The sequence below is a fragment of the Chamaea fasciata genome, unplaced genomic scaffold, assembly GCF_029207755.1.
Source record: "Chamaea fasciata isolate MVZ Bird 193981 ecotype frontalis unplaced genomic scaffold, bChaFas1.0.hap1 SCAF_1, whole genome shotgun sequence".
Lineage (NCBI taxonomy): Eukaryota > Metazoa > Chordata > Aves > Passeriformes > Sylviidae > Chamaea > Chamaea fasciata.
Window position 1 is genome coordinate 139,689,114 of NW_027094086.1, and position 25,494 is coordinate 139,714,607.

Genomic DNA, 25,494 nt, shown 5'->3' on the forward strand with positions numbered 1-25,494 from the left:
CCTAAAAACCTACTGGCTTTTAATAGCCTGGCTACAGTTGAACTACTATAAGGCTTTGCCTTTACTCCTAAGGAAGATATAAAATGTGATGAGTACCCAGAAGGGGGTCTCAAACTTCAGCATATTCTAAGTGGGAATAAGAATTACATCGGTGGAGCAGTGAAAACTAATGTCTTCTCCAGCTTTCTGAACACAGGTGATAACTGTTTTGGGCTCCTGGCAGAAGGCTGCAGCTCCTGAAATTCTCTTAAAATCCCTCTAGACAGTCTGCAGTCTTCAAACAGTGACCTCGGGAATGTGTCACCTATTTCCATAAGAAAGAGATCTTTCTCTCACTCTCTCTAGAAGCTTGAAAGAAGTGGTGCCTTAGATAAATGAAGAGACCTGAGGAACTCATTTTAGCTGTAGCAAAGAGCCTTGCAATATGGTCTGTACTTATAAATGAGAATATTGTTACAACTAGGAATACATCATGCACCTGTTGCAAAAGTCCATATAAACCTTAAAGAACTCCTTTCACATCAACTTCCCCTTTGCTACCACATATTCACTAGCTTTTACTGCCAACAATACTATTCTGTTCTATAGATAAAAAACAAACACAGCTCCTTGTCCCAAGGACTGACAATCTAAACACACTCCAGGGAAAGCCACAGAGGAAATAACAGAGGGACAGTATCGTTGTTCTCTTTGTCGCCTTGTTAATTCACACCTTATGCGCTACACAATAAAGTCACTCTCTAGGAGAGTGGTGACTTTTGTGCTGAGGTTACTGCTACCTAGTTTATTCCTTTTTATGCCTTTGGGGTATAAAGGAGAAGAAAAGGCAACCAAATCCCAGTGGCTGTAGCGGTGACAGGAGTGTAAGGGAAGTTGGGAACCTTTTTACTCACATTTTACACTTCTCCCTCACTATTCATTTCTTTCCTTATTTTTCTAAGACAAGGATTACTCCAACAAACAAGCAGATTAAAATCAGATACCTGAAGCTATTATCACCTGTGGCTGTCATCTCTCCCTCCCTGACAGATGTCACTGCAGCCACTGCACTGAGAGCTCAATTTGTGAACGTAAGCCCATTCCAGACTTTGGCTGTTGTAATATGTGCATCTAAAAAAAGAATTTTGGGAGCCTATTCGCAAGGGAAGTGGGTCCTGGCATCCTCTGGAAGGGCACAAGTGTCTTCCTCTTCCATCCATCTGCCTTTAAACCACAGTCATGGCAGTTTGAGCCCTGAAATCATCAGTCAGGCAGAGTGATACATCTAAGGAATTTTGGTTTTTTTCACAATGCACAGAACACAGTGGGCATAAATATGTTCCAAACTTCCCCTAATTTTTTTCTTCCAAAGATCCTGGGCTTGATGTTTTTCTTCATCTCATTCAAAGAGTATTCTGCCCAGTCCCTATAATGGACTGGAAGTGTGCACTGCACACAGAATAGAAATCAAAGCCATGCTCTTTAGTCTGCTTCTGTGTAATCCCAACTCAAGCTTCCAGTCTCAATTTTTAAAATTGATTAAAGTGTAAATTACAAAAGATAATATTACTCCCAAGGACAGAAAAATAACAAAATAGGTTTACAAATCTAAGAGAGAAAAATCAAAGACTGGCAAGAAGTAGCCTAGGATATGAATGAATTGCATGACATTTAGAGAAACAAATAAATGCAATAGAATTAATCAGCAGATGTAAAAGAGAGAGTGTGATGCTGATACAAAATAGAAGAGATTACAAGGAGGCGTAAAACAATGTCCATGTGCATCAAATCACAGCTGCTTTCTGCACAGATAGGAAAACACTGAAGAAATGCTACGAGTTATTTTTTGAAGAGGGACATGAATTAAAGGCAAATTAACCCAAACCCAGTCTGTGCCTCTCTCAAGTACACACACACACACACACACACACAAACCCTACTTTCACAAAGCCAGCCCCCACTGTGGATTTCTAACCCTCACCCTGCCTCTACCATGCTAAAGTCAAATTTTAAATTGAGTCTGGAAGGCTAGGATGGAGTGGCACAACAGCAGCATGAGAAATAGATGAGGGTTTTTTCTGCATTTGCATTCCTGACAGATTCTTCACAATGCTTATTATTAACTAGACTGAGGACTTGGGAGAGAAAGATGTAGAAACAGTCAGGCACAGCAAATAGAATTAGGAAATATTTTGAAAACAGTGTTGCAAGCCAGGACATGCAATAGCCAAATTCACTTTAAGTCTCAACAACTCAAGTTCAAAGGTTTGAATTACTCAAGAATATCCTATGTTTAGCCAACACTGCTAATCTGGCACATCTCTTCCTTGTCTGGCCAAACCTTTCCCTTCTCAAAATATCCAGAACAGATAAATACAGTGTTACAGATACTCATTAATATAGAGAACGTGACCAAAACATCAGTGCAGCTTTGAAAGGCAGGCCATATATCTACAGTCATGGCCACATATCTACAGTCATGATGGGCTTAAATTTTGTTCTGTTCTTCCAGCTGTTTGCCAGTAATAAATGGCAATTGTACTTTCCAATCATGTTCAGCTGGGCTCTACGCCATTTTTCGCTGTTTTTGATGGCAGAGTTCTCAAAGACATGCATTAAACTATCTGGCCCATGCAATAACTCACTAGGGTTGCACTCATGCTTCCAAGGAGGCCCATAAGAAGAGGGGAAATAGGTTTTTTGAGAAAGGCAGCAGTATTCTGCATTAGTAATATAAAACTTTACCGAAGAATTTCAATAGCATTAACAAATTATTTTGATAAAATACAGGAGGCTTTGCAGATGGTTTTCTCAGGGTTTCAACAGAGCAAAATGTGCAAGCTGTACACCCACTCCTCGATGTTGTAAGCTCCCTTACAGTCTGTCCTGTGACCATTCTCAAATATACTGATGTTACTGATTTAATCTCATAATGGTAATGTGTCCACAAACAAATTACTGTAGTAATGCAGTTAGCTCAATTAACTTTTGAATCTATTCACTAGGCAGAACTAAAGGTCATTTTCTATTAAAATATCTGCCTCCCACTTCCTTATCGCCCTTTGCAACTTATGGGAGTTAATATTAGAAATCCTGTCTACACTATGTCAGGAAGAAGACAGGATGACAAAGCCAGAAAAAGACCTTATTCTCTACTAACATAACACAGACACGGCCCAAAGAGAACATCTGCCTTCTTTCATGAACACATCTAATTATGGTAAATTGTTAACACCTTGAAGAGGAGTTTCATAGAAGAGTAAACTTTAACATATGCCATCCTCACACATAAAACATCCTGTACTTCATACTTTTCCAAACACATGCCCTTTTTCCTACAACAGTTTATCAAAGGCCTTATTTTGAAAAGGACTTCAACTTGTTTTCTATTCCTGTGGATGCATTTTTTTAGTGCTTGCTTGCAATTATTTGCCAGTGCAAATAAATCTGTAGAAATGTCAAACTACGTAATCTGGGAATGCAGTCAGGAGGTGAGACAGCAAGGCCTGCAAAACTGCAAATGCAATTATTTCCCCATGCTCAAATGCAAGACACTACAATTTAAATCTTTTTGAAAATCCTGCCTTTACTTTATTTGGGCACTGAAAGCTGCCTGTCCACCCTACAGCTCCTGTTACTCTTCCTCTTGAGATCCCACATTAAAGTCACAGTGAATAATTTGACACTGTTATTGCCATGGCAACACCTTGATGTCATGCATACATAGAATCATGATTGACATTCCTGCAGTAACCAACAAAATGAGAAATGAGGGGAAGAAGGAGAAAACCAGACTCAGCTCCAATACTAATGGGGGAAACAGAGTATCATTGGCACTGTAAATATTGCTTTATTCATAAATCTGCCTTCTCCTGGTTTTCGCCATGCCAACATTCCTGTGAAGGGCTCCCATCGGACCCCAAAACACATACAAAGTGCAGAGGAGGTTCCTAACACATGCCTGGATTTGGCCAGATTGCAGTGGATGTCCTTCTGACAGCGTTCTTCTTGGGCAGAGGACTCTATGCTACAGCACGGAAGATTCTTGCCACAGAAGTTAGTCTTAAAAATATGCCTCTTAAATGTCATAGGTATGGCCTAAAATAACACAACACATTAAACAATGTGAGTTTTGCCCTTGAGGATAGTCTTCAGGTCCTCAACTGGGCTGTAAATTCCTTTCTTTTCTCTTTTCTTTTTTTTCTTTTCTTTTTTTCTCTTTTCTTTTCTTCTCTTCTCTTCTCTTCTCTTCTCTTCTCTTCTCTTCTCTTCTCTTCTCTTCTCTTCTCTTCTCTTCTCTTCTCTTCTCTTCTCTTCTCTTCTCTTCTCTTCTCTTCTCTTCTCTTCTCTTCTCTTTCTTCTTTTTTTTCTTTTCCTCTTCTCTTCTCTTCTCTTCTCTTCTCTTCTCTTCTCTTCTCTTCTCTTCTCTTCTCTTCTCTGTTCACAGGATGACACACACAAACCATTAGGAATAGTATAAAACAACATCTGTTAAGTATTTTTTAAACTCAATGTTTGCAGCAGTTTTCATAGGGATCTACAGGCAATACCAAGACAAGGATGGAAACAGCCTTTTATTCTAAATTTCATATGTACAAGGAAAGCCATTTTACACAGTTTTGTAAATTCTGCGTAAAAAAAGCTATTGTCATCCAATGTCACTGTGCTTACACTAATAAGAACTTTTAAACACAGAGTACATTATTAACAACAAAACTTTTAACAAACAGGCATAAAAGACACCAATATGTGTGCTGATATTTCACATACATTCTAGAAATGAGTTGGCGCAAAAAAAAATGTGCCAGTAAAAAAAAAAATAGGCTTTTTTTTTTAAAATCACACAATACATGATTTTTTTTTCTTGCTTTCTCTCCTTTTTGCACACAATATGCTGAGATCCATTCTCAAGCCTCTCCATATCAGGATTTGCAGGCACTTCAGCAACCCAGCTATATTTTGTACAATACAAGAAGTTTAGACCAACAAACAAAAAAACAGTTGATGCAAAAGAAATTCTCATATCCCATATGCACATTCAAATATTACTTTCTACTAGACCAATCATTTTGCTTTAGTAATTTTTGGATACTGACATGTTTTCAGAATGATGTGTAACAGTTTGTCTCCACTTATCTCTCATTCATATACTTAAAGATTTCTTTTTAATGTAGCATCACGATGCAACAATATGGTATATGGAAGCACAAAGGAAATTGTCCACAAAGCTTCACAATGTCTAAAAAGAGGGAATTGTTCTCTTTACAGCTATTTGATCCAAAAAACCCCCTTTGATTTCCTCTGCTCTTGCTTTGAGCTATGTCCAAAATTTGCCCAAAGACTACTGTGCATCAGATGAGGAGACATGACACCCTCCCTAGTTCTCTTCCTAGATACAAGTGTCATATGACCAAATTAATTTAGAAGCAAAGCAAAGCAGAACTCAATTGCATGTGTGTTCATAATTTCCCATCTTTAATAAAATAGTAAAATACACTTATCAAAGGTTTGGCTGTGTCTGTATAAATAATGTCTCTCCAGTTATTTCATTTGTAATGGACTGTGCATTAAGATTATAAGGCAGTTGGAACAGGATTCTCAGGATAACTGAAAGCTTAATATTGTTTTCCTCATGAGTCAGGATAAAGGCTTTCTTAATAAGCTCAGAGTGGGGAGAGAGAGAGAAAAAAAAGAGTGCATATGTGCATAATAGAAGAAGGATAGTTTTTCAGCATAACGACACTTAAATATTGATCAACAAAGACTGGTAGTGACTCCACCATAAAACATATCAGAACTCCAACTGCAATCCAGAGCAGAGCTCAGCCTTATCCATTCAAGAGTGATATTTACACCTCCTTCTGACCCAAGAGAAATAACAAAGGACATGTCAATGCTTCCTTCAAACTCAAATTCATTAATTTTATGCCACAAATCTGCATGATGGTGTAATAAGTCACTGCAAAGTAAAACACATTACAACAAATCCTAGCAAAAAGCCATTGACAGCTACGGGACTGGGCTACAGAACTCAGAATGCAGGGGCAGTGCTGTTCACTTCCACTATGATTGTCAAATGGTGGAACATCCTTCCATGGATTCAACACTTGGGACACAATGGCAAAGACGTGGGCAAAGGCCCACCAATGCTTTGCCCATATTTTCAAAGGCACTGAAATAGAAAACGGATATATTCCTTAGTACCATCAGTGTAAAAAGTTTTCAAAATATAAGTCTTTATATGAAAATGTTCCTTATTGCATGGTAAGTTGATCCTCATTTTCTTCACCTCAAGAATAAAATGGTCTTCCCTTTTCCGGTGTTTGCAATCTGTTCAGCCTTGCTACCTGAGATGGTGAAGGCGGTACATCTTGTCTGAAAGGACCTTTAGGAGGGGTATAATTAGGGTCCTGAATTTTCTTATATGAGTCATAGTTGCTAGGCCCTTCAGAAGAAGTTTTTTTTTTTAGTTGTTGTTCTTTCCGCCTCTGCTCTTGACGGAGCAGTTCTTGTGTTTCTAGCATCACCCTGGCATTAAAGCCATGTCCCCCCATATAGCCATTCCTTGATCCCTGGTAGCTGGAATATCTGGGATTTTCCTTCGCAGTCTGGAAACCTTCTCCAGGGGAATAACTCTGCTCCCAGGAGTCTTGAGATACAGAACTGGCATTTTTCCTGCTTTGCCTGAAAAGAAAAATGAAGAAGGTTTTTATGACAAATGTTCTGGTTCACCTTCAACGGTTATTGACAAAGATCACTGGAAAGAAGGCAGCTTCTGCCATGCCATCAGCTTTAACCCAGCTATGGTATTCTCTAGAAGTCACTTTCTAGACTCACAGTTCTCTTCTGCCCCAAAATGATATTGTCTCTTGTTGGGAGAAAATTTCCTAGCGAGCTGAACTGTATTTTTAGTCCTCTGCAGGAGGAATAGGCCATGAAAACCCATCCAGCTACAATTACCCTCATGCTCTCAAGAAAAAAGTTGACAATTCAGTTGCAGACTAGGAAAGACCATACGTGTTGCTGTGCTTCCTAAGAATGCAGGTAACAGCCAGCAAACTGTAAAGTCACTCATGAAAGATTTGAATCTAGACTGACACTTGGTTAAAAATGCAACAGGCAGATCCTTAAAACGCTTGCCCTAGCACTGCACAAGTCAGAAGATAAAGCCCATTACTGAGAGGAAGTTCCAGTTTCTTCCTCCCATCTCCAGAACTAAGGAATTTTGTGCCATAAGGAGTGTTTCCCTGCTATAGCTATAGCTAAGTCTGCTATAGCTTTCATAACAAAAGAGGCAGAGAGAACATTTTTTGCTCATTTTTTGGCTTCAGGGAGTAGATAAATAGGCCAAATACACATAGGAATTACAAATTCTTATCTCTTTTCACAATAAATCACCACATTATTTTGAAGACAGATTATGGTTTTGAAATAACTTTAATTTACTATCAAACTGCTAGATGCTTGTATGAATTTAAAATAAGATTGGTGGTGATAAAGTAAAACAATTTTCTGCTGCAGCAAAAGAGATACTCACTTTGAGATTAAAATTAGAGTATGAGAATCAAGCAATAAAATAAAATATATTGTGACATAAATCAATAAGAAAATAATTTAGTTGTTTATATATGGCTTGGTTTTTCATGTCATCACATATGACAGTGTGGCCTCATCCAATGAATATGCAGCAGAGAGACAGGAGAAGTGGAAAATTTTTTTACCATTACCAAAAAGTCACCTAATGTTTTTTCAACCTTCCTTCCACATGAAAATTACCATATCTACCTTATTTCATAACTAATTCTGAGAACTCTGGATGAAAAATGTTATGCAAGATGAATGTAAATTATTGCAGCAAAAATTACAACATAATGTAAATTCTTACAAAAATTTTTATAGCTGTTATTGGTATTCTCATATCCAACTTTGCCAAAGCAACAATGCTTCTGAGTCATGTTTTATCACTCCCTGGAACAAAAGCAAATTGAAAGAACCTCTGTAGGCTATGAAACTGTCAGATTCCTGATCTAAAGAAAGATAAATTAAGTAGTAGAAAATTAACATGGAGTTTAACCTTGCTCTTGCAGTTTCACATGGGACAAGAGGATGACTAGTTGAACCAATTTAATTTACTGGCTGTTTTCTGGTACTTGTTCAAAATTAGTTGGCACACTTTCCCTGTCTTTCTGGGAAGTTCCTTTAAAATTGACTCAAGAGATTATTTGCCTTCAGTATTAAAGATTTGAATGTGCAAAGGGGAAAAAAAAGGAGGCTCCTAGAGAATACACAGGATGAAAGGCAGCAAAACTCAAGAATGAAGCCAGTGTACAAACTTCAATCATTTCAAAGTCATGGCTGCGACATTAAGCTTGGGACCTAGGTTTCAGATTAACAGTAAGATTTCTTTAAAGATCAGTCACAGCACTAGGAACAGTTTGTAAAGCTGGAGAATTCGATGCCCCAGGTTGTTATAGGAGTATTGTGGTATTTACAGTGCTGAATTGCAGTTCTGTCTGCTCTCAGCACAGCTGAAACACCCAGAGAGCTCAGGCTAAGCCATTAAATTATCATTAATTACACAGTAACATGCATTGCTAGATTGCTAGCCATTTCTCATGTTGAAAACCACCTTGAGTAAAGTTCTCAGTAACTCTTTTTAAAACAAGCATTTCTATGAGCTGTTCTGTGATCTATTTTTCATAGTTCTTGTAGATTAATTTTCACCTTAGGGTTTTTAATTTCTGCCACTGAACAGCATTGCAACTGATTCCAACTTTTAAATGCTACCAGAGACTGTGAACAGGGGAAGTGAGTTTTAAGAATCATAGTTTTAAATCTATAAATAAACATGGTTGAGTGGAAGAGAATTTTTCAGGAGAAACAATATGGTATTATTAGGTGTGGTTATTTCCAAAGGAAGGCAGAGATAAAAAGAAGAGGGGATATAAAGATTTTCAAGATGAGAAACTAACGATCTCAGAAAACACAGAAACTTTACATTTCCCTTTCCCACCTTCCAAACTTAATAGCAAAATTCTACACTGAAAGGTGTTAAAGCACTTGAAAATCTGAAACTGTTCTGTTTTCAAAGATGTTGCTAAGATAAGAGTTCATGGCTAAATAACTTTGCTATAAGGCTTATATTTGTTTCCAAAAAAAGAGTTATAATATACCTGGTAAAACATATCTTGTCACAACATTTTTTTTTCCCAGACCATTTTTACACAAGTCATGAAAAATAATACAGCCTTATTGGAAAGCAATTTGACTCCAAGTTCCAGTGTAAATTATTCTCCACTCAACCATTGCTGCTGCTATTTAAAAAATGCATTTGCATAATGCTTAACTATGAGAGTTAATTTGTAATACAAGCTGGCTAAACTTCTATTAATTCTTAAAACTAAATACCAAGTAGAAGACATTTTGCCCAAAAAAACAATCTTTAAAAAACCTTACTATTTAAAAAAAATATAGTTTTATTTACACAAAAAATGTATTAATTTTCAGCACTCTATATATATAAAATATATATATATATGTAAACTTGAAGACCCTTGATTTCTTGGATAATTTTCTCAGTTCCATATTTTTTTTGTTGGAGGTCTTGAAATTTTTTTCCTTTTTATTTTTTTTCCACAATAACATCTCAAAGATAAATTTCTACACAGTAAGGAATTAGGCAACAGAAAAAAAAACCTGACATGTCAAAAGGGGACACTTCATATCATGCTCAGGAGACTTTTGTAATTGCAGAAAATTAAACTGGATAGTGTCCCACAAAGAATAGGTTTGTTTTAATATTTCAACTCTATTGGGTGCTGAATGTCATCAAATTCCCCTGAAATCAGCTCTGAAGAAATTCTCTGAAGCAATTCTCAGCTACCACATGCTCTCACTTAAGAAATTCTATGCCTCTTCCACAGTGAATACATTCCACCTGATATCAATGCTGGACAAAAGTGTCTGCACAAAGTACAACGTTTTCCTCCAGAACTGAAATTATCTCCGGGCTCAGAGCAGCTCCAGTCAGTTCCCATACCTGGGCAAGGAGCTGTACTGGCGCTGAGCTTGCTGGAAACTCTCTCGTTCCTCTTGCCGCTGCCGCTGCATTTGGACCTCTACTGACACCGAGTGCCTGCCGCTCTGGGAGTACGTCTTGGTGTTGGGCTACAAAACAAAAATTAAACTGTCTTAAACAGAGCAGAAAAATACCCACAAATCAGCTATCATTAAAGTTGCTATTGTACAAATACAGCGATTCTAGTTTTAGCATGCAGTTCAAGCAGCTCGTTCACAATAATTAGGCTAAACTCTGACCCGTAACAGTGGCCTGTGCTACAAATTCTGTTTCTGACCCATCATTTCTAAGATGTATGAGGCAAACAATCATCCAGAATGGGTTATGCTTTTATGGCAATGTTGTAATTCAAATTAAGTCAGTGGAACAGATTTTCAGACTCTTTAAGTTGGCCTAGCCATGGTAATGCTAAGTTCTACATCCCCCTAAGGATTTGAGGGGGGCAGGAGCACAGCAGCTCCTTTGAACCTCACCAGTACACTCAAGAGATGCTCTCCCTTTGTGGAACCATCCTATTCTACAGTTGGCCCAGAGACAGGGGCAGGGGGCGGGGGGAACATTTTCTGGTTCAATATGATTCAGGAGATAAATTCAGCAAGTCTCTTGTGGACAATGAGGACTCCTATATCTCTGAGTAGGATCTTAATGAGGTGACAATTTGAAACGTTGAAGCCAGTACTAAGAGCAAGTGAAAATGGATGATCTTTCTGGGAATAGAGAGTATTACAGGTCAAGATCTGACAGAATGGCTGGATTCAAACTTTGGAACATGCAAAGTTCACTTTTATAGAGATACTATTTTACCCTAGCACTTTCTTCAGATTTTGTGATTTCATTTTGCAAAATAGAGTGTCACAAAAATCAAAGAATGCTATGGACTTTTCTTGTTGTTTTCCTAATAAGGTTTTCCCTACAAAGAAACAGAGCATTATTTCCTTCCTCCTTAAAATTACCAGTACTATTCAAAATATATAAGTTCAAATATGGGGAGGTGAGGGAGCATCACCACTTATCTGAGCCTGCAACTGAAACAGCTTGTCACAGACTTACTTTTAAAAACATGCTTTGCCTTTTTATCTCTGCTTTTCCTCAAAACAAACATCTCTTGTTTTTTTCCATTATAATTTCTGAAGCAGAAAGAGATCCTTATGGCTCACAAATATATGCAAGATAAAAGGCTTTTCAAAAGCTTTGCACAAAGAAGACGAGTTTTAGAAACCAGAGGTGTCATTTGTGACGTAAGTGCCTTACTACAGTCATGTACTTGCAGGTAGCCAGAAACAAGTTTTAAACAGGTGTACAACTTTTAGAGACTTTGTTGTCAATGAGAATACACTTCAGACAGAGCATCAGTCTCAGCTCAGAATTTAACAGACACAATTTTCCCATTATAAGAAGATTACTGTGTGAAAGAATCAGAATGTGAAAGCACAGACTAGGAATAACAGCGGACTCATTTAAGAAAATCCTGAATGTAGCAGTAATGTCTACTTCAGAATAAGTTTACTCTGTAAAAACTTCAGTAAAACAGCATTTCTAATGAAAAATGCTTTAGGAATGGTGAGATAAAGCAACAAATTGAGAAAACAGAATCGTGTATCAGCCTTGTGGGAAATTTTCTTAGAGATGAATAAGCTGTACATATGTATGTCCAAACCAACAACCCCCACAGAGATTTCCTACTATATTAAATAAGGGCAACACATACAGAGCAGCATTTCAGTTATTGCATATGTCAACATTTCTAACTTTCTTGACTTTATTGAGAGTCTTCTGACATTTGGTATTTTATTGAAGGGCTCAGCTTATGGAAGGGAGTGATTACCTGAAAATCACAAGGTTTATTTGTGAATTCTCTCCTGTGTGGTTATAAGCAGCTTACAGCGAACCAGAGGGAAACTCAATAGTTCCCATATCAACTTCCCCATAAAGAATAAAAACATTTGAACTAAGATTTTACAGCCAACCTCCTCATTTCATGGGTTTCACTTCAACAACATTGGAAACCTTGGAGCTATATTATGTCATATGTGGGAAGGTAGTTATCACAGATAAGACATGAAATCAGAATTGCTTCTCTTTATTTGAAAACAGTTTCACTTTTTTCAGCTGGCTGTAAATATAATGGATTAAAAAATCTCACAGTGCAGAGTATGGTTAAATAACCAAACAGGTGGAGATAGGATTGAGCTGCTGCTCAGTTTAGGTTTATACAAGACAATAAAATGCATCGTCTAGAAAGCACACACACGTGTGGAGAGTTAAAGTTACCTCAAAAGCCTGCAGTAAAGTGACAGAGGCTCTGAAAGTCCTAATGGAGTAGGAATGGACTAAGATCAAAATGCAACTTCAGAGATATTTCTTTTTAATGCACAGAGGAACCAATGGTTCAATAGAGACAGGAGCTGTCACTCCTGTCTGCCTGCTGTAGTGCATGCCCAGAATGACAGGATCTGAGGAGTCAGGTCTGGATTCTCTGCAGCTCACAAAGAATTTCATCTAATGGACGACATTTATAATTTGATGAGTCTAAAGGCAAACATCTCAAATCCATTATCTGATTTACTAAAGGTATGAGTACTTGTATGCCTTGTTAAACTAAGAGGATTTCCAATACTTAACTAATCTGGAAAGGACATTTATTTGGTTTGAATGTTGTTCACATCTACAATAAGCTATTCATATAATTGAATCTACTATCTCATTTCAAGTATCCAAAAATATGTCAATGAGACATAAAAATACTCCCTTTGTATGTAATCACATATTCCATATCATAACATATATAGACAGGTACATTCAACCATCTTATTAATGAAAAGGCCTTTATTTCAAAACTTTTCATTCAAAACCTCAGTGATACCATTGTGAATGCCCTTGATATATGGTTATGATGATATAAAGTCTTAATATATTCCATTTTGAACCCTTGCTCAGTAAAATGCAAATCTCCATACAGTGATAAAACTTTTCAATGTGCTGTTGATTAAAGTAACTAAACAAAAAATATTTATATAATAAGTAACTTTAATCTTCAAAAACTAATTGGTAATCTTGCCTCAGTTCTCACAGTAGGCTTTTATGCACATATATTTTAATCAAATACATTCCTAAACGCACATCTATATAAATGTCTAGCCCATTTATATTAGCATAAAATGGAGAAAATTATGAAAAAGAAAAGTTGCACCATTTTCAGATCTTTCAACAGCAAAAAATATGTACAAGGAACACACATAACACAGTAATTATAACACCGATACCACTACAAGGCTAAGTACAATTATAACAACCTGAAACCATCCAACAAAGCTGGCAACAGCTCGGTCCTCACAGAACAGATTGATAAGAACCCTGGCCTCGCTTGCAATGAGATGTATGACAAGCACTGACCTTTTAAATTAGGATGTGGTCAAGGCCACAAAAACAACCAAGGCTGAGTTATACAAATAAATGTATGTTCATGTCTTCCACAATACATTTAGAGTGGCAATGATAGTGCATTCAGCATTGTTAAGCAATATTCAGCACGTAAAATTGTGCTTTAAGATAGATGAAATTACGTAGCTCTCTTCCCAGAGATGCATTAATTTAAAACCAGGACTGCAAAGTTAAAAGGTCCTAGTTTCTCACTTTATGTAAACAACATTTTTTCATGTTACAGAGAATGGCTCTGTAACAGAACATGTAACCACCATGACTCGTGTTGCAGTGACCATTATCAAGTCCAGGGCAACATATTTTAGGGATAAAGGTCCCGCCTCTCTTTTCCTACCTATCCCAGGGGCTGCCCACACAGCTCCTGTCCCTGCACAGTGGCATTTCTACCCACACAGGGTAGTTCTGTGTGGTGACAGCATGGATCCCTCAGGAATAGCACAGATCAAAGCTGCCACCAAAATACAGAGAGGAGATCATGGGGGCCATCCAGGGCACTGGCTTTCCAGGGAGGTCCAACTAGTTCAGGTGATAGGAGATCTGCCAATGACAGTGACATTCCGATCTGACAGCCTAGAACCACAGGGATAAGCTGGGAGAAGTGCTTACTCAGACTCACAGAACTCTTTGGGGTGATAAAGAAACAGTTAACAGGGAGATTACTACAGGAGCAAGTCCCTTAGTATTTTCCCAGTTATTAAAAACCACCACTACTTAATTAAAATAAATGTACTTTTTTTTTTTCTTTATTTTTTTTTCTTTTTTTTTTTCCAGATTAAGCTCTGTGCTTAGCCAAGAAGTTTCAAGTTCACCTGGGAACTTGGCAGGCACAAGGACCCCCAAAAGTCCACGGACCTCATAGTGCAGCACTAATTAGAAACAGATAAGATTAAATGACCTTGCCTGCTTTATGTGTAAATGTACTTGGCACAGGTGACAGACAATCCAGTAACTGTGTGTATCAAAATTCAGAATGATGAAAAACATCCAGTGTCTCTGGGAGATGTCCTTGAAAATGATTTTTACTTCTATCATTGTGTTTATGTTGCAATGGTGAACAGAACATATAGCAGTATGTGTTTTAAAAACTGCCAACAGGTGCATGTATTAACTCAAGCTACATGTAATAAGAAAATCCCATCCCTTTCTGTACCTGTCTATAGTGTATATGTAGGAAGCTGAGCAGTATGGAACAAAGATTTCTGTTCTGTGTTAGGAGCAGCAGAAAGAAAATTTTCAGTATGGCAGGAACAAACCACAAAGCCCTGAAATTCTGCTTGAGGTATGCTCACTGTGTGCCTGTGAGATATAAATATGTTTGTTTACTAACTAAAATGATTTAATTTCATTTAAAAATATTATATCTTCATCTTTTAATTTCAAATATATTAGTAGATTAAAGCTAGTGGTTAAAAAAAAGTTATAAATTTTAAAAAAAATGTTAAGTTAGAGCCTAAATCTTAGCAAAAATGTTGGTATTTCATTAAATCCTTTGCAGATCTGATATACAAAATGGATATTAATTACACAGCTAAAGAGAAATGACCTGTGGAGACACCTTCCTGCATAACTTTTGTTTCCTCTAGGAAACAAATTGTGGGATAGGAGAAACTTCAATTTAGCTTCTAAGGTTTTTGTTTACTGCAATACTCTGTTAGATATTGCCTAATAGCTTGCATAAAATATCCTAAAATAGATTATTGAAATGGACTAATAATAGAAAGAATTATTACAATACTTGTCTTTCTCTTCAATGTGTTGAGTAATTCTACATAATTTACAGCCTGATATAAACTTTACAATTTTTTTAATGAATAAAATCCGTTATTCATTTTTCCAGGTAATATTAATACGCTATGGTGAAAGTTATAGCAATAAAAATCAGGCTTCTGTTTTTCCTAAAGAATTTTAGACTACTTAAAATTTAGTATGGCTTTGAGAAAGTCATGGACTTGAGTACAGGGATAAGAAATAAGTGTCTCAGACAGAAAAAAAAAAAAAAGAGATTTTTTTTTTTCCACAGAGACAAGATCTACAGACCCACAAACAGCAGAAAAATCCCAAGCATAGCTCCCAGACCTTCTGAGCCTTTGTTTATCAGGCCATGTATAAATATGGACTGAAGTGAATATTTAACTCCTTAGGACTCCTATAGTCTTTCTTCTATGAAAATCATTTAATTACTTACTTTTCACAAATTTGTTCCTGTAATCAATGGTAGAGTCAGAGAAGTCAGGTAGTGTGTATATATTATGACCCAGTTAGCTGTTATCTTTAGAAAATAAAGTATATTTTTATTTGACTCCTAAATATTTAAAGCACATTTTGCTCAGATGCTCTCTCAATGCCAGGTTTTTTCCATCATTCAGATAGATCCAGGATGACTGGAGATGAATGTATTTGTGAACGGAATTTGCCACTTCCCATTTTCAGCACCAATTATTGTATTGAATATGATGAAATAAAGCACCGGCTTTTGTCCCTCAAGCCTCTTTGTGGGTTTTTTTGGATCACCGGTGTGCTTCCACAAGCAGGAAGCACAAGCAACTTAAGTGCTTTCCATGGATTTAAAATGCTCTTTTTTAAAAAAATTGGATTGTTCACTCCCATGGCATTTAGGGCTACAGAGCTGTGGTTTTGTTATTAAAGGGGTGGGTGTGTCTGTTAATCAAGATGTGACTAGGCAAAAATATGAGATGTTGAACAAACTACAACAAAGTCCCCCAAAGCCTCAGCAGACCTAACACAATCCAGAAAAGCACAGAAAACAGAGGCTCAGCTTTGGTACCAGACAGAAAAATCAGGTCCAAAAGAATCCTCATTGGTATAAAAGTGTCATAGCAACATCAAGAGCCTTAAATATTAGCAGACACACTGAAGTTCCATGCAAACTTTGTCTGGAATTAACACCAGCAGGATTAAAAGGGATTAATCAAATTTTATGTTATTTTTATCTTCTTTTCCATGCAACATCAGGCCTATAGTATTGCCCTTGAAAGCCTCTTGCACCTCACTTTTTGAAATACACACACATAAAAAGCGCCACATAAAAGAAAAAAAAGAACAGCTATGAGGCCTGAGAAAGTCATCCTAAAATAAACAAATGCAAAAATCTCTTCCATAAAGCTTTGACTCAGCTTGCAGAACGAGTGAATTTTCGAGATGGCACAATGTTGCGACATTTAGGCAGTTATTTAAACCCTAACAGTGTGTCATTCAAATGGCCTTGAGCAGAAATGTTACGCTGCTTAATAGACAATGTCATCTCATTCCAGCACTATCACTTTTTGTGTCTGTTAAACTGCCTGTTGCTGTTGAACAGCAGGCAGTCAAGTACTTTGTTTACTGGCAGGACAAACACAGTGGGGCAAGAAGTCCGGCGCTGTTGCGTTGTTCACGTGCAGAGAAAGGACCTTCACCTGATGGGCCCCAGCAGAAAGGGATGGGCCTGGCACCCACAGGTACCACACAGAGCTAGGGTGAAGTTGTACTCCGTGGAATGAGATCTGCCTCCCACCCAGGGAGGACACTAAAGGTTTCTTTCACAGGTAACTGGACACAGGTAACTCTGTCATAGGCCATTAATAATCTGGGAGGAATTGGAGTTGTTGAGGATTACAGGACCATTTTTATAATATATTAGTGTGTTTCTGAGGCATTGAGCTCCTCTGAATATCCTCAGAGCTGCCAGATTTCCATCAGCATCCACTACTTCCATTGCTAACTCCATGTTCATTTATACTTCTTTAACGTAACCAACAGTCCCACATCACATCAGCACTTTGTTCCCTATCCTCAACCATCCCATCAGCTTGGTAATGAGAAATGCAAACTACTTATCACCTCGTAGCACACACTTCTCCAAGGATGGGTTTTTCCTCTCTTTCTATCCAATCCAGGTCAGAGTTGGCTGCTGTCTTGCGGCTCAGAGGCTTCTCTGTATGCAAAGCCTTTTATTTATGTAGGCTGCACAACCCATCTCCCTCAGGTGAAAACACTCTTTTCAACAATGGCCCACATACAGTTGCACTTTGCACTGCTGTGGTTTGGAACCAACAGCTCACAGATGGAGAAGACTGAAAAGACACTGATGAATGTATCCAAGTATTTTTGTACACATGCATTATAAACCAATTTTGCTTTTTTTTGTGTGTCATTGATATTTGATAAAACATCTGGATCTATTTTGAGAGGATGTCTTAAGAAAGCCCATCGTTTTAGACTAACATGTAAAGTAGTACAACACACTCCTTAAAAAAAAAGGTTATGGCTCTTTAAAACTGAAATGGCTGTAAACTGCTGAAATGGATGAGATCATTGCTTTATCCTTTCCAAGCATTGTGATCTTGAAAGGCTGGAGTACACGATGGAAAAATAAAATTAGTAGTCAAATAGACTCTGGGCAACTTTTTTTTTTTAAAGTACTTATCTAAACTAAAACATTTGGTCACCGATGTATTTAACAACAGAGCAGCTCCTACAAAAACAACAATAAGCCTCAGAATGAATATTAATACATTAAGCTGAATTAGTCACTTTGAGCTCATTTGCATGATCTGTAGAAGGGGAGTAAACAGAGAGACACCATTTGTTTGAATAAGAGAAAATAGAAAGGTCAATGTTCTGACCCAGAATTTAGGAAATTATTCCATTCCTAAGGTAATCAGTCTATCTTCCAAATAATTCCCTTCTCGCTCATTACAAGAAACTATAATAAAAGCCAAGTTGACTGTCTAAAGTTGCTATGGCATTTAGATATACAAAAATTTGGCCCATGACCTTCAGTAGTTAAGTTCCCAAGTCTTCAAGAGTGCAAGCCTTTCTCATACACAGTTTTCCCAAGAATGTCGTTCAGATCTCTCGTTTGGAAACCAAACAGTAGCTGACAAGGGTAACACAAGGTATCAGCTACATCCAGCCCCAATCTACCCCAAACAGCTAAACTATCCCTGTGATGAGCTATCACATTATCTTCCCCACCCCAAACTGAAAGCATCTGGTCATAAATAAAAAGTTTATACTATTTATTAAGGAAGTTAGATGTTTTCTAATACAGGAAAAGAGAAGCTTATGTCCTGATACTGCTGTTCCCAGTGACTCCATACACAGACAAGTGGCTCTTTGGCTTCTCTCACCTTGACCTCATGTGCATGACAATGCTGAGCAACAATAACTCACCACCCTCACCTGCTTCAGAGGAAGCTGTGAGAGATTCTACTGTCGTAGAATTCACACACTTCCCAATTTCTGGGAACACAAACAAGTCGTTCACTGTCTTTATCATGGAATTTTCAAAAAAAAATACAGGTTTTGTCGCATATTTAAAGGATCCTAATTTAGGATATGTAATTGGAGCACTAATATGTAAAAGGAGCACTAATTCATTCAATTATGTTAATCAAGATAAGCACATGTATTTAGATAACCGTATCACATTACTAGATCAGTTTGAATAGGATTTAAAAGATCAATTAGGACATATATCTCAATACAGAACTGTCTCAGCTAATATAAGTGTCAGAGTGGTACTATTGTAAAGCAGGCACATCTCTCTTTTACTGTGAAAAGACATAGCTCTGCCTTTATGAAAATAACTAAACACAGTGATATTTCTTCAGAGAAAATACCATTTACAAGGTTGCATCTTCCATTATTTATTGTTAGTATGCATTTTATTCTGGTTTTCCTTGAAAATTTCAGATCAATAGATACTGCCTTTGATACTAATCCAAGCAGTAACTCACAGAATCACGGGTCTAACCACAGAGCAAATAAAGCTATCTGCACACATGACAGATGGCTGAAGAAGTTCAGAAATGAAGTAAACATCAATGAACCAAAAATGGGGATCACAGCAAGGGCAAAGGCAGAGAGCACCCTGCCTCCCTTCTGGTCGGCTCCTCACCCACCCAGGAACAGCAGGAGTCAGCCAAGCTTCCCAGATTTGGCAGGCCTGGCACACTCACCCAGGGCTGCTCGAAGCTGTAAGTGCGTCTCCTGTCTTCCACGTCCTCATCCTGCTTTGCCTGCTGGAACTCCTGCCTCAGGCGCTGTATCCGGTCGTGATTGTTGGGCGTCGATCTGTTGCTGAGAGAGGAAGGATAGAAATGATCAATAACTTGGGAACTGCCACCTGTGACTAGGATTGGGACTGCTGCTGCAGTGCAGGGCAACAGACCTAAAAGTAATTTACAAACACTTAGTACAAAGATCTTTAGTTTGTTTAAAAGATTATTAATGCCATTTGTCATATAAAGAAATTTCAGATGTTGCAATGACAAGACAAATAAGAATATTTCTAAAAATTATTATAAGTTGTTGGCAGTTTTTCAGTACGTCACTCCTAGAGAATGAAGAGCAATAGATATAGTAGTGTCAGATTTAACATAAAGGGAAATTAAAAGTCCTAATGATCACTGCTACTGAATAAACAAGAAAAATACTTTCCTCCAATCAATAAACTGCAGTACTGTCCGATCTTTATTCACATCAAATTAATTACAATGTCTGGAGGCTCTACCTATATAAAATTTGGTTCTTTTCCCCAATCAATAAGAGCCTGTCATCCCTTAGTTCTGTTTTTAACAAGTCTTTTAAATTGATCAGTCTGAAAGCATTAAAAGGCTTGGGGGGCAGTAAAAGCCATCCATTTGACAGGGCCACAAGCAGGAATGGATCTGGGCAGCAGAGAGCTGGCTTCACTCAGCCCCACAGACACTGGTGGGTTGGGGAGGGCTCAGTTCCAGAGATATTGATACAAACCAGAACCTTCAATCCTTCAAAACCATCAGTTTTTCCACAATGCTCAGTAATCCATGCTCCATGGCACAGGTGTACATGAAACCATAATGAAATATGCACAGAAATGGCTTATTTCACAGAGAAGGGGGAAAGTGGGTATTTATTAATCTTGTTGACATTTTTCCAGCTGTGCAGCTCCTACCTGACCCTACAAACCCACTCTTCCAAAAATGTTAATGTGAGAATCACAGAAAGCCTGACAAACAAATATGTGATATCAAGACTAACCAGAAGCATTTTCATCTATTCTTGTAGGCTTCTTGTGCCCTGCATTTCGTTGTTTATTTCAAAAGAGCTGATGAGGAATGGACAGCTATTACTTTGTTTCAAAAGAAAAATCTGCAAAGAGACAATGGAAAGCAATTCCACAGACTTCTTTTCTTAGACACATGGTACAATAAAACACAGTGAATTTGTATCCTGTGTCTTCTTTTGTATGAAAAGACACAATTCTAGAGTCCATTTGTGACGGCTTTCCGTGTCTTTCAGAAATGGTAGGTGCAGGGGATTGGAGGTTGTAGATGTTTGAGACATTACCTCCCACTCTTTTCAGTGCCAATAAATAGAATTTATCAGTGTTTGGTTGGCCAGACAGAAAAATTAGTATGGTCCTGGCAAAGGCTAATATTTGAAGTGGTTTGTGTTGATTTCTTTTTTTTTTTTTCCTTTAATTTATTTGAAACCAAAGGCAAAGAAAAGGAAGGAATTTAGAGAAGTGTTTTCTTCTGTTTTGTTTTTTTTTTTTTTTAACCCAAACTTGAGCTTAAGGAAATGTTTTATTTGTAGGGTAAGTCCATTTCTATGTGCAAATTACCCTTTAGAAAAATACAATTAAAAGAAAGCTTAATTTAGAACAGGTGGAAATGAAACACTGGTATTTTCAAAATTTCCACTTCATTGTAGGTGTGTTGCTAATTTTATTTCCTTAATTCTACTTCATTTTGCGAAACAGCTTATCTCTATTTACAGATTTATTTTATGTAAATTTATTCCTTATTGTCAAATGCTGCCCAGCTTTACTATACAACCACTTGGGTTTTGTTCCCATGCATTGCCATACACTTCACATTTTAAAGGGATTCATCACAATCCAATAGAAGACATACAAAACACTTTTAAATGGTCTGTTGATTTTTAAAACTGCTATTGTTAATCCAACAAACAAGTAGTCCACTGCTTTCTACACAGACAAGGGTTTCCTACATGATAAATTGCAGTTAAAAAAGCAAAACTATAGTAAATATTAAAAATCCAGGTATAAGAATGTATGTTTGAAAGAGAAAAATCATTGAATTTCTGTGCAAAAATTACTAGAAAAGTGCCATCCATAGACACCTTGTAGTAGTCAAGATGACAGGTAAATAACCAGCATTCCATAATCAAGGTTGTTTCAGATTTTAGGGATCATAGTGCCAAAGTGACACTGAAGCAGTTTATCCAATGGCAAACAGAAGGTAAACCCCAAAAGTACTGCATTAAACCTTGTGCATTATACAGGATACACTGCACCAGCCCCAAAACGGGCTACTGGAAGGGTTATTACAGATCTCAGGGCTTCTGCACATTTTGTGATAGTTATTCATTTCAACAAATACCTTATCAGAGGAATAGCAAGGAAATGCATAGTGTCCATGCCACGAAGCCAAAATGTGTCTTTTCCTGAACAGCAAATGCATGAACTTGACACTCTCTACACTACAGAGAGGAATAACAAAGGACAAGGAGGATCCTGGGATTTATAATCAACTTGTCTCCAGACCTAAGAACTTATTTTAATGCCAAAAAAAAACCCTTACAAAAAAATGAAAAGAAAAAAGAAGTCAAGCTGATTTAAGAAAAGTTATTCAAACTTATTAAAGGTTTGATAATGGCAGAGAAGATAAATCTTTTAACAATATTTCTATTTTATCTGAAAAGAAGAGACATGACTCAGATTTAGAAAAGTGCAAAGGAAGTGAATTATAAAAAGGACTATTTCACAGAAAAGAAGGAGCAAAATTAGAAAAAAGCATTGCTATATCTACTCTAGAAATTTCTTTGAGCTCAAAAAGTCTCTAAGAAACAGCAAGTGAGATCAAGTCAGTGGGTTAATAATAATAAAAGAATTAAATATTTTTATTTAGAAATGGAAAAGGCAGACAGCTAAGGTGGCACTATGATACATTTGTAAAAGATTATTTGAGGGCTTAGACTATATCTTAGATTCACCTCCTTTGGTTTCCATTTTCATTTCAACCTTGTTCTGATTCTCTAGGTTAAATTATAGCTGCATTGACCTTCTCACCACTGAGGGCTTGCACATCTCTGTCCTGGCCTGCTATGCTGTCACCTCTCTCTTTTCACGCCTTTCTTCACCCAGTTACTCTTATCATCAGTGCTTTTTTTGCTAGTTGTTATGTCTCCCACTGCACTCCCTCTGCACTCAGGGGACACTTGGTACACCCACTTGGTATCTCATTCAACTCCTAATTAGTACTTCTAGAAGGAGGGAAATGTAAAAATCACAATCACAAGGGAAAACTGTCTCCAATAAAATTTTGGTGTCAACAGCGCAAACCTAACTTTATTTCTTTTCAGATCCCAAGATGATCTGCTTTATCTACAAATCTTTATGTAAGTCACGTCATTATCCCTGGGGGAAGAGCTAAACAAATTATATTCCGTGTGAAGTGTCCTTAGCCAGTCTAAAGCAAAATGAATTTTGACTTATTGGATGAATTGACCCAAGAGAGATAGGGTCATATCAATAGACTACTAGGATGCAGGCTGCAGGTGTTCTTGCTGCTTAAATTCCCCATTGTGGGTGTACAGGGCATGTCCTCAAAAGTTCAATTAAATGTGCCATGTTCTGTTTGCATCCTTCATTCAGATGCACTGAAAATCTGAAGGCAGATCCACCTCAAAGAATTCAGGACTATTAGCAGGCAGGAAGGAGTGTACCTTGAACTTCATCCAAAGTCTATTGAAAATTTGACCTATGCTAGCTTTAAGATTTTTAGCAAAACTGGAACAACAACTCTCTACAGTAACCACAGCTTGCCCAGACAGCCTTCCCTTATGCCTACTTAATAACAGCATGGCTGTGAATTTACAGAAGACAATTAGCACCTCCTAGCATCAGATACCAGTGATGTTCTTCCATCGAAGCGCTCTCAATATTAAATGCTCTTAAAAGAAATAAAATTCAAGGAAAGGCTTTTAGGGCCAAAGTTTACTTGGGTTGCAAAGCATCTGTGCTTTCTTGTATCACAGCTCTACTTGGCACCCCATTGCTTTCCATCTGCAGATGGCACATTTCACAATCAGTTGTTTTTTGAGTGCTGCTTCAAAACACACCACCAGCAGCACAGCTTAAAAATGCAATGGTAAGCAAGACTTAGATAGGCAAGGGCTGTCACATATTTCCAGAAACATGCAGTTGCAGCAATGGCCATCAGGGTCTCAGATCATTAAGCAATGTCTCAGTGTGATGTCATGTACTGATGTGCAGAGCTGTATTCCTTTCAAAACAGTCAGATTTTCAGTGTGATAAAGTAGATACAAACATGCCACTGAACAGGGATGACTGAAGCTTTGGGAAAAAAATTTATTGGCCTGAAAAAGCATGGAGAAGGGTCTTAACAGCACCTCCAGGCAGTTGCAACTTGACTAGAATAACCAAAAGGTTAGTAAACAAAAAGTGTTCTTTACACCTTGAAATCTTCTATCACACATTTGAGCTGCCGGGGCCTCACTGGCCTGACAGGCTGCTTGATCTCTGGATAGCAGTAATAAAACACAGATGGGTTCTTACTTGCTTCAAGCTGGCAAATAGTTATCACCCATTTGTATGATATAAATTCCTTTTCATTTGAACAGATTACTTGTGTCACATTAAAAATTAAGGTCTGAATTTGTATCTACCTCTGCCTATAGAGACAGGAGAGCAGGAAACAAATTTATTTCCATCACACTGAGGATTGACAATGTGGCCATGCCATGGTTGGTGGTACACATCCTTACCAAAGTACAAGACTAACAGAATGTCTACAAAATTGGCCCCTTTCTTCATCACTTGAGCAGGATGAAACAGCCCAACAGAAAGCAGAGTGGTGATAATCTAATATAAAAACTTCTGCTACATGTACTGGAACTCAAGCACCCTCTCGCCACAGTGCTTAACCCCAAGCAGATGGATTTGTCTGTTTCAGATGGCCCTTGAGGGTGAATAAGCGGAAACTGTCAAGTTATTTCAAAAAGTCATGGACATAAAATAAAATGAAAAGTGTGCCCTTTACCAGCCTGAAAGTTACCACTGCGTCCCAATGCACAGTCTGCTGGTTTGTTCACTTTAAGCAGATTTGTTAATCATCAGTGACACAGATGACTGTGCCCACACAGCACAGGGTGATGAGGGCTGAGCAGCAGCACAGTTTGTACTGTCTCCTTCCTGCCACCAGCCTGCCAGAGCAGGTTGGTCTTTTCCTACTATTTTGTTCTGCGGTTTATTTTTTGACATCTAAATGCCACTCCTCAGGCTTAAGTTAGTGCAACCAATTTGGCTGGTCCTCTCCTTCCATTGTGCCCTATATATGGTCCTTTTCTAAAACATCAGGGAACAGATTTTTCATGAACACATGGGTATTAACACATACAGACATGGTACACAAACAGGTGTAACCATGGACAGTGCCGTACAAAAGAGCTGTTAAATGATTACAGAATTGCTACAGTTGTCTGAGAAAAAAATTAGCTGAGCAAGAGATCAAATTTTTTAGACTACAAATGTACTTCTTCCATGGTTGTAACCTGGAAAGAGGCATAAAAAGCCTTATTACACACTACTTTTGGGTTTTTTTAAGTGTCAAAGAATTTATTGGGAATAAGGCATAAAAAGGTAGGGGAGAGGTGTTAAAAACCAAAAAAGGCATGAATTACAAAACTGCAAATAAAAATAGTTTCTCTGCACAAGCTTCATTAAGTTTTATCAGCTAGTATCTTGGGTTTTTACACTCAAACCACAGGTCATAAATTCACAGTAAATCCCCCATATGTTCACCAAACACCTGAATTCAATTTCTCTTCTAGTTGTAAGAAACAAAATGTGCAGCTCAAATTAATTATGCATGCAAAGTTAGTTTCTAACAAGGGCAGCTTCTTGCATGCTGAAGGAAATACATTCTACCAGATTTTTTTCTCCCAGATCTCTTTCAGTTTTG

At 37.6% G+C, this 25,494-nt stretch overlaps 1 protein-coding gene across 11 annotated transcripts in view; it reads right to left on the reverse strand.

The window, feature by feature from the left end:
* Window positions 1-4,540: 4,540 nt before the first annotated feature.
* PARD3 (par-3 family cell polarity regulator) overlaps window positions 4,541-25,494 on the reverse strand; it is a 445,231-nt gene continuing 424,277 nt past the window's right edge. For all 11 annotated transcript variants that reach the window (XM_066200202.1, XM_066200148.1, XM_066200211.1 and 8 more), the window contains 3 exons: window positions 19,462-19,582; window positions 10,019-10,146; window positions 4,541-6,663 (listed from right to left, as the gene is read on the reverse strand). In XM_066200202.1, the coding sequence (XP_066056299.1) occupies window positions 6,270-6,663; window positions 10,019-10,146; window positions 19,462-19,582 (643 nt within the window). In that variant the 3' untranslated portion in view covers window positions 4,541-6,269. The remainder of the gene's footprint in view (window positions 6,664-10,018; window positions 10,147-19,461; window positions 19,583-25,494) is intronic.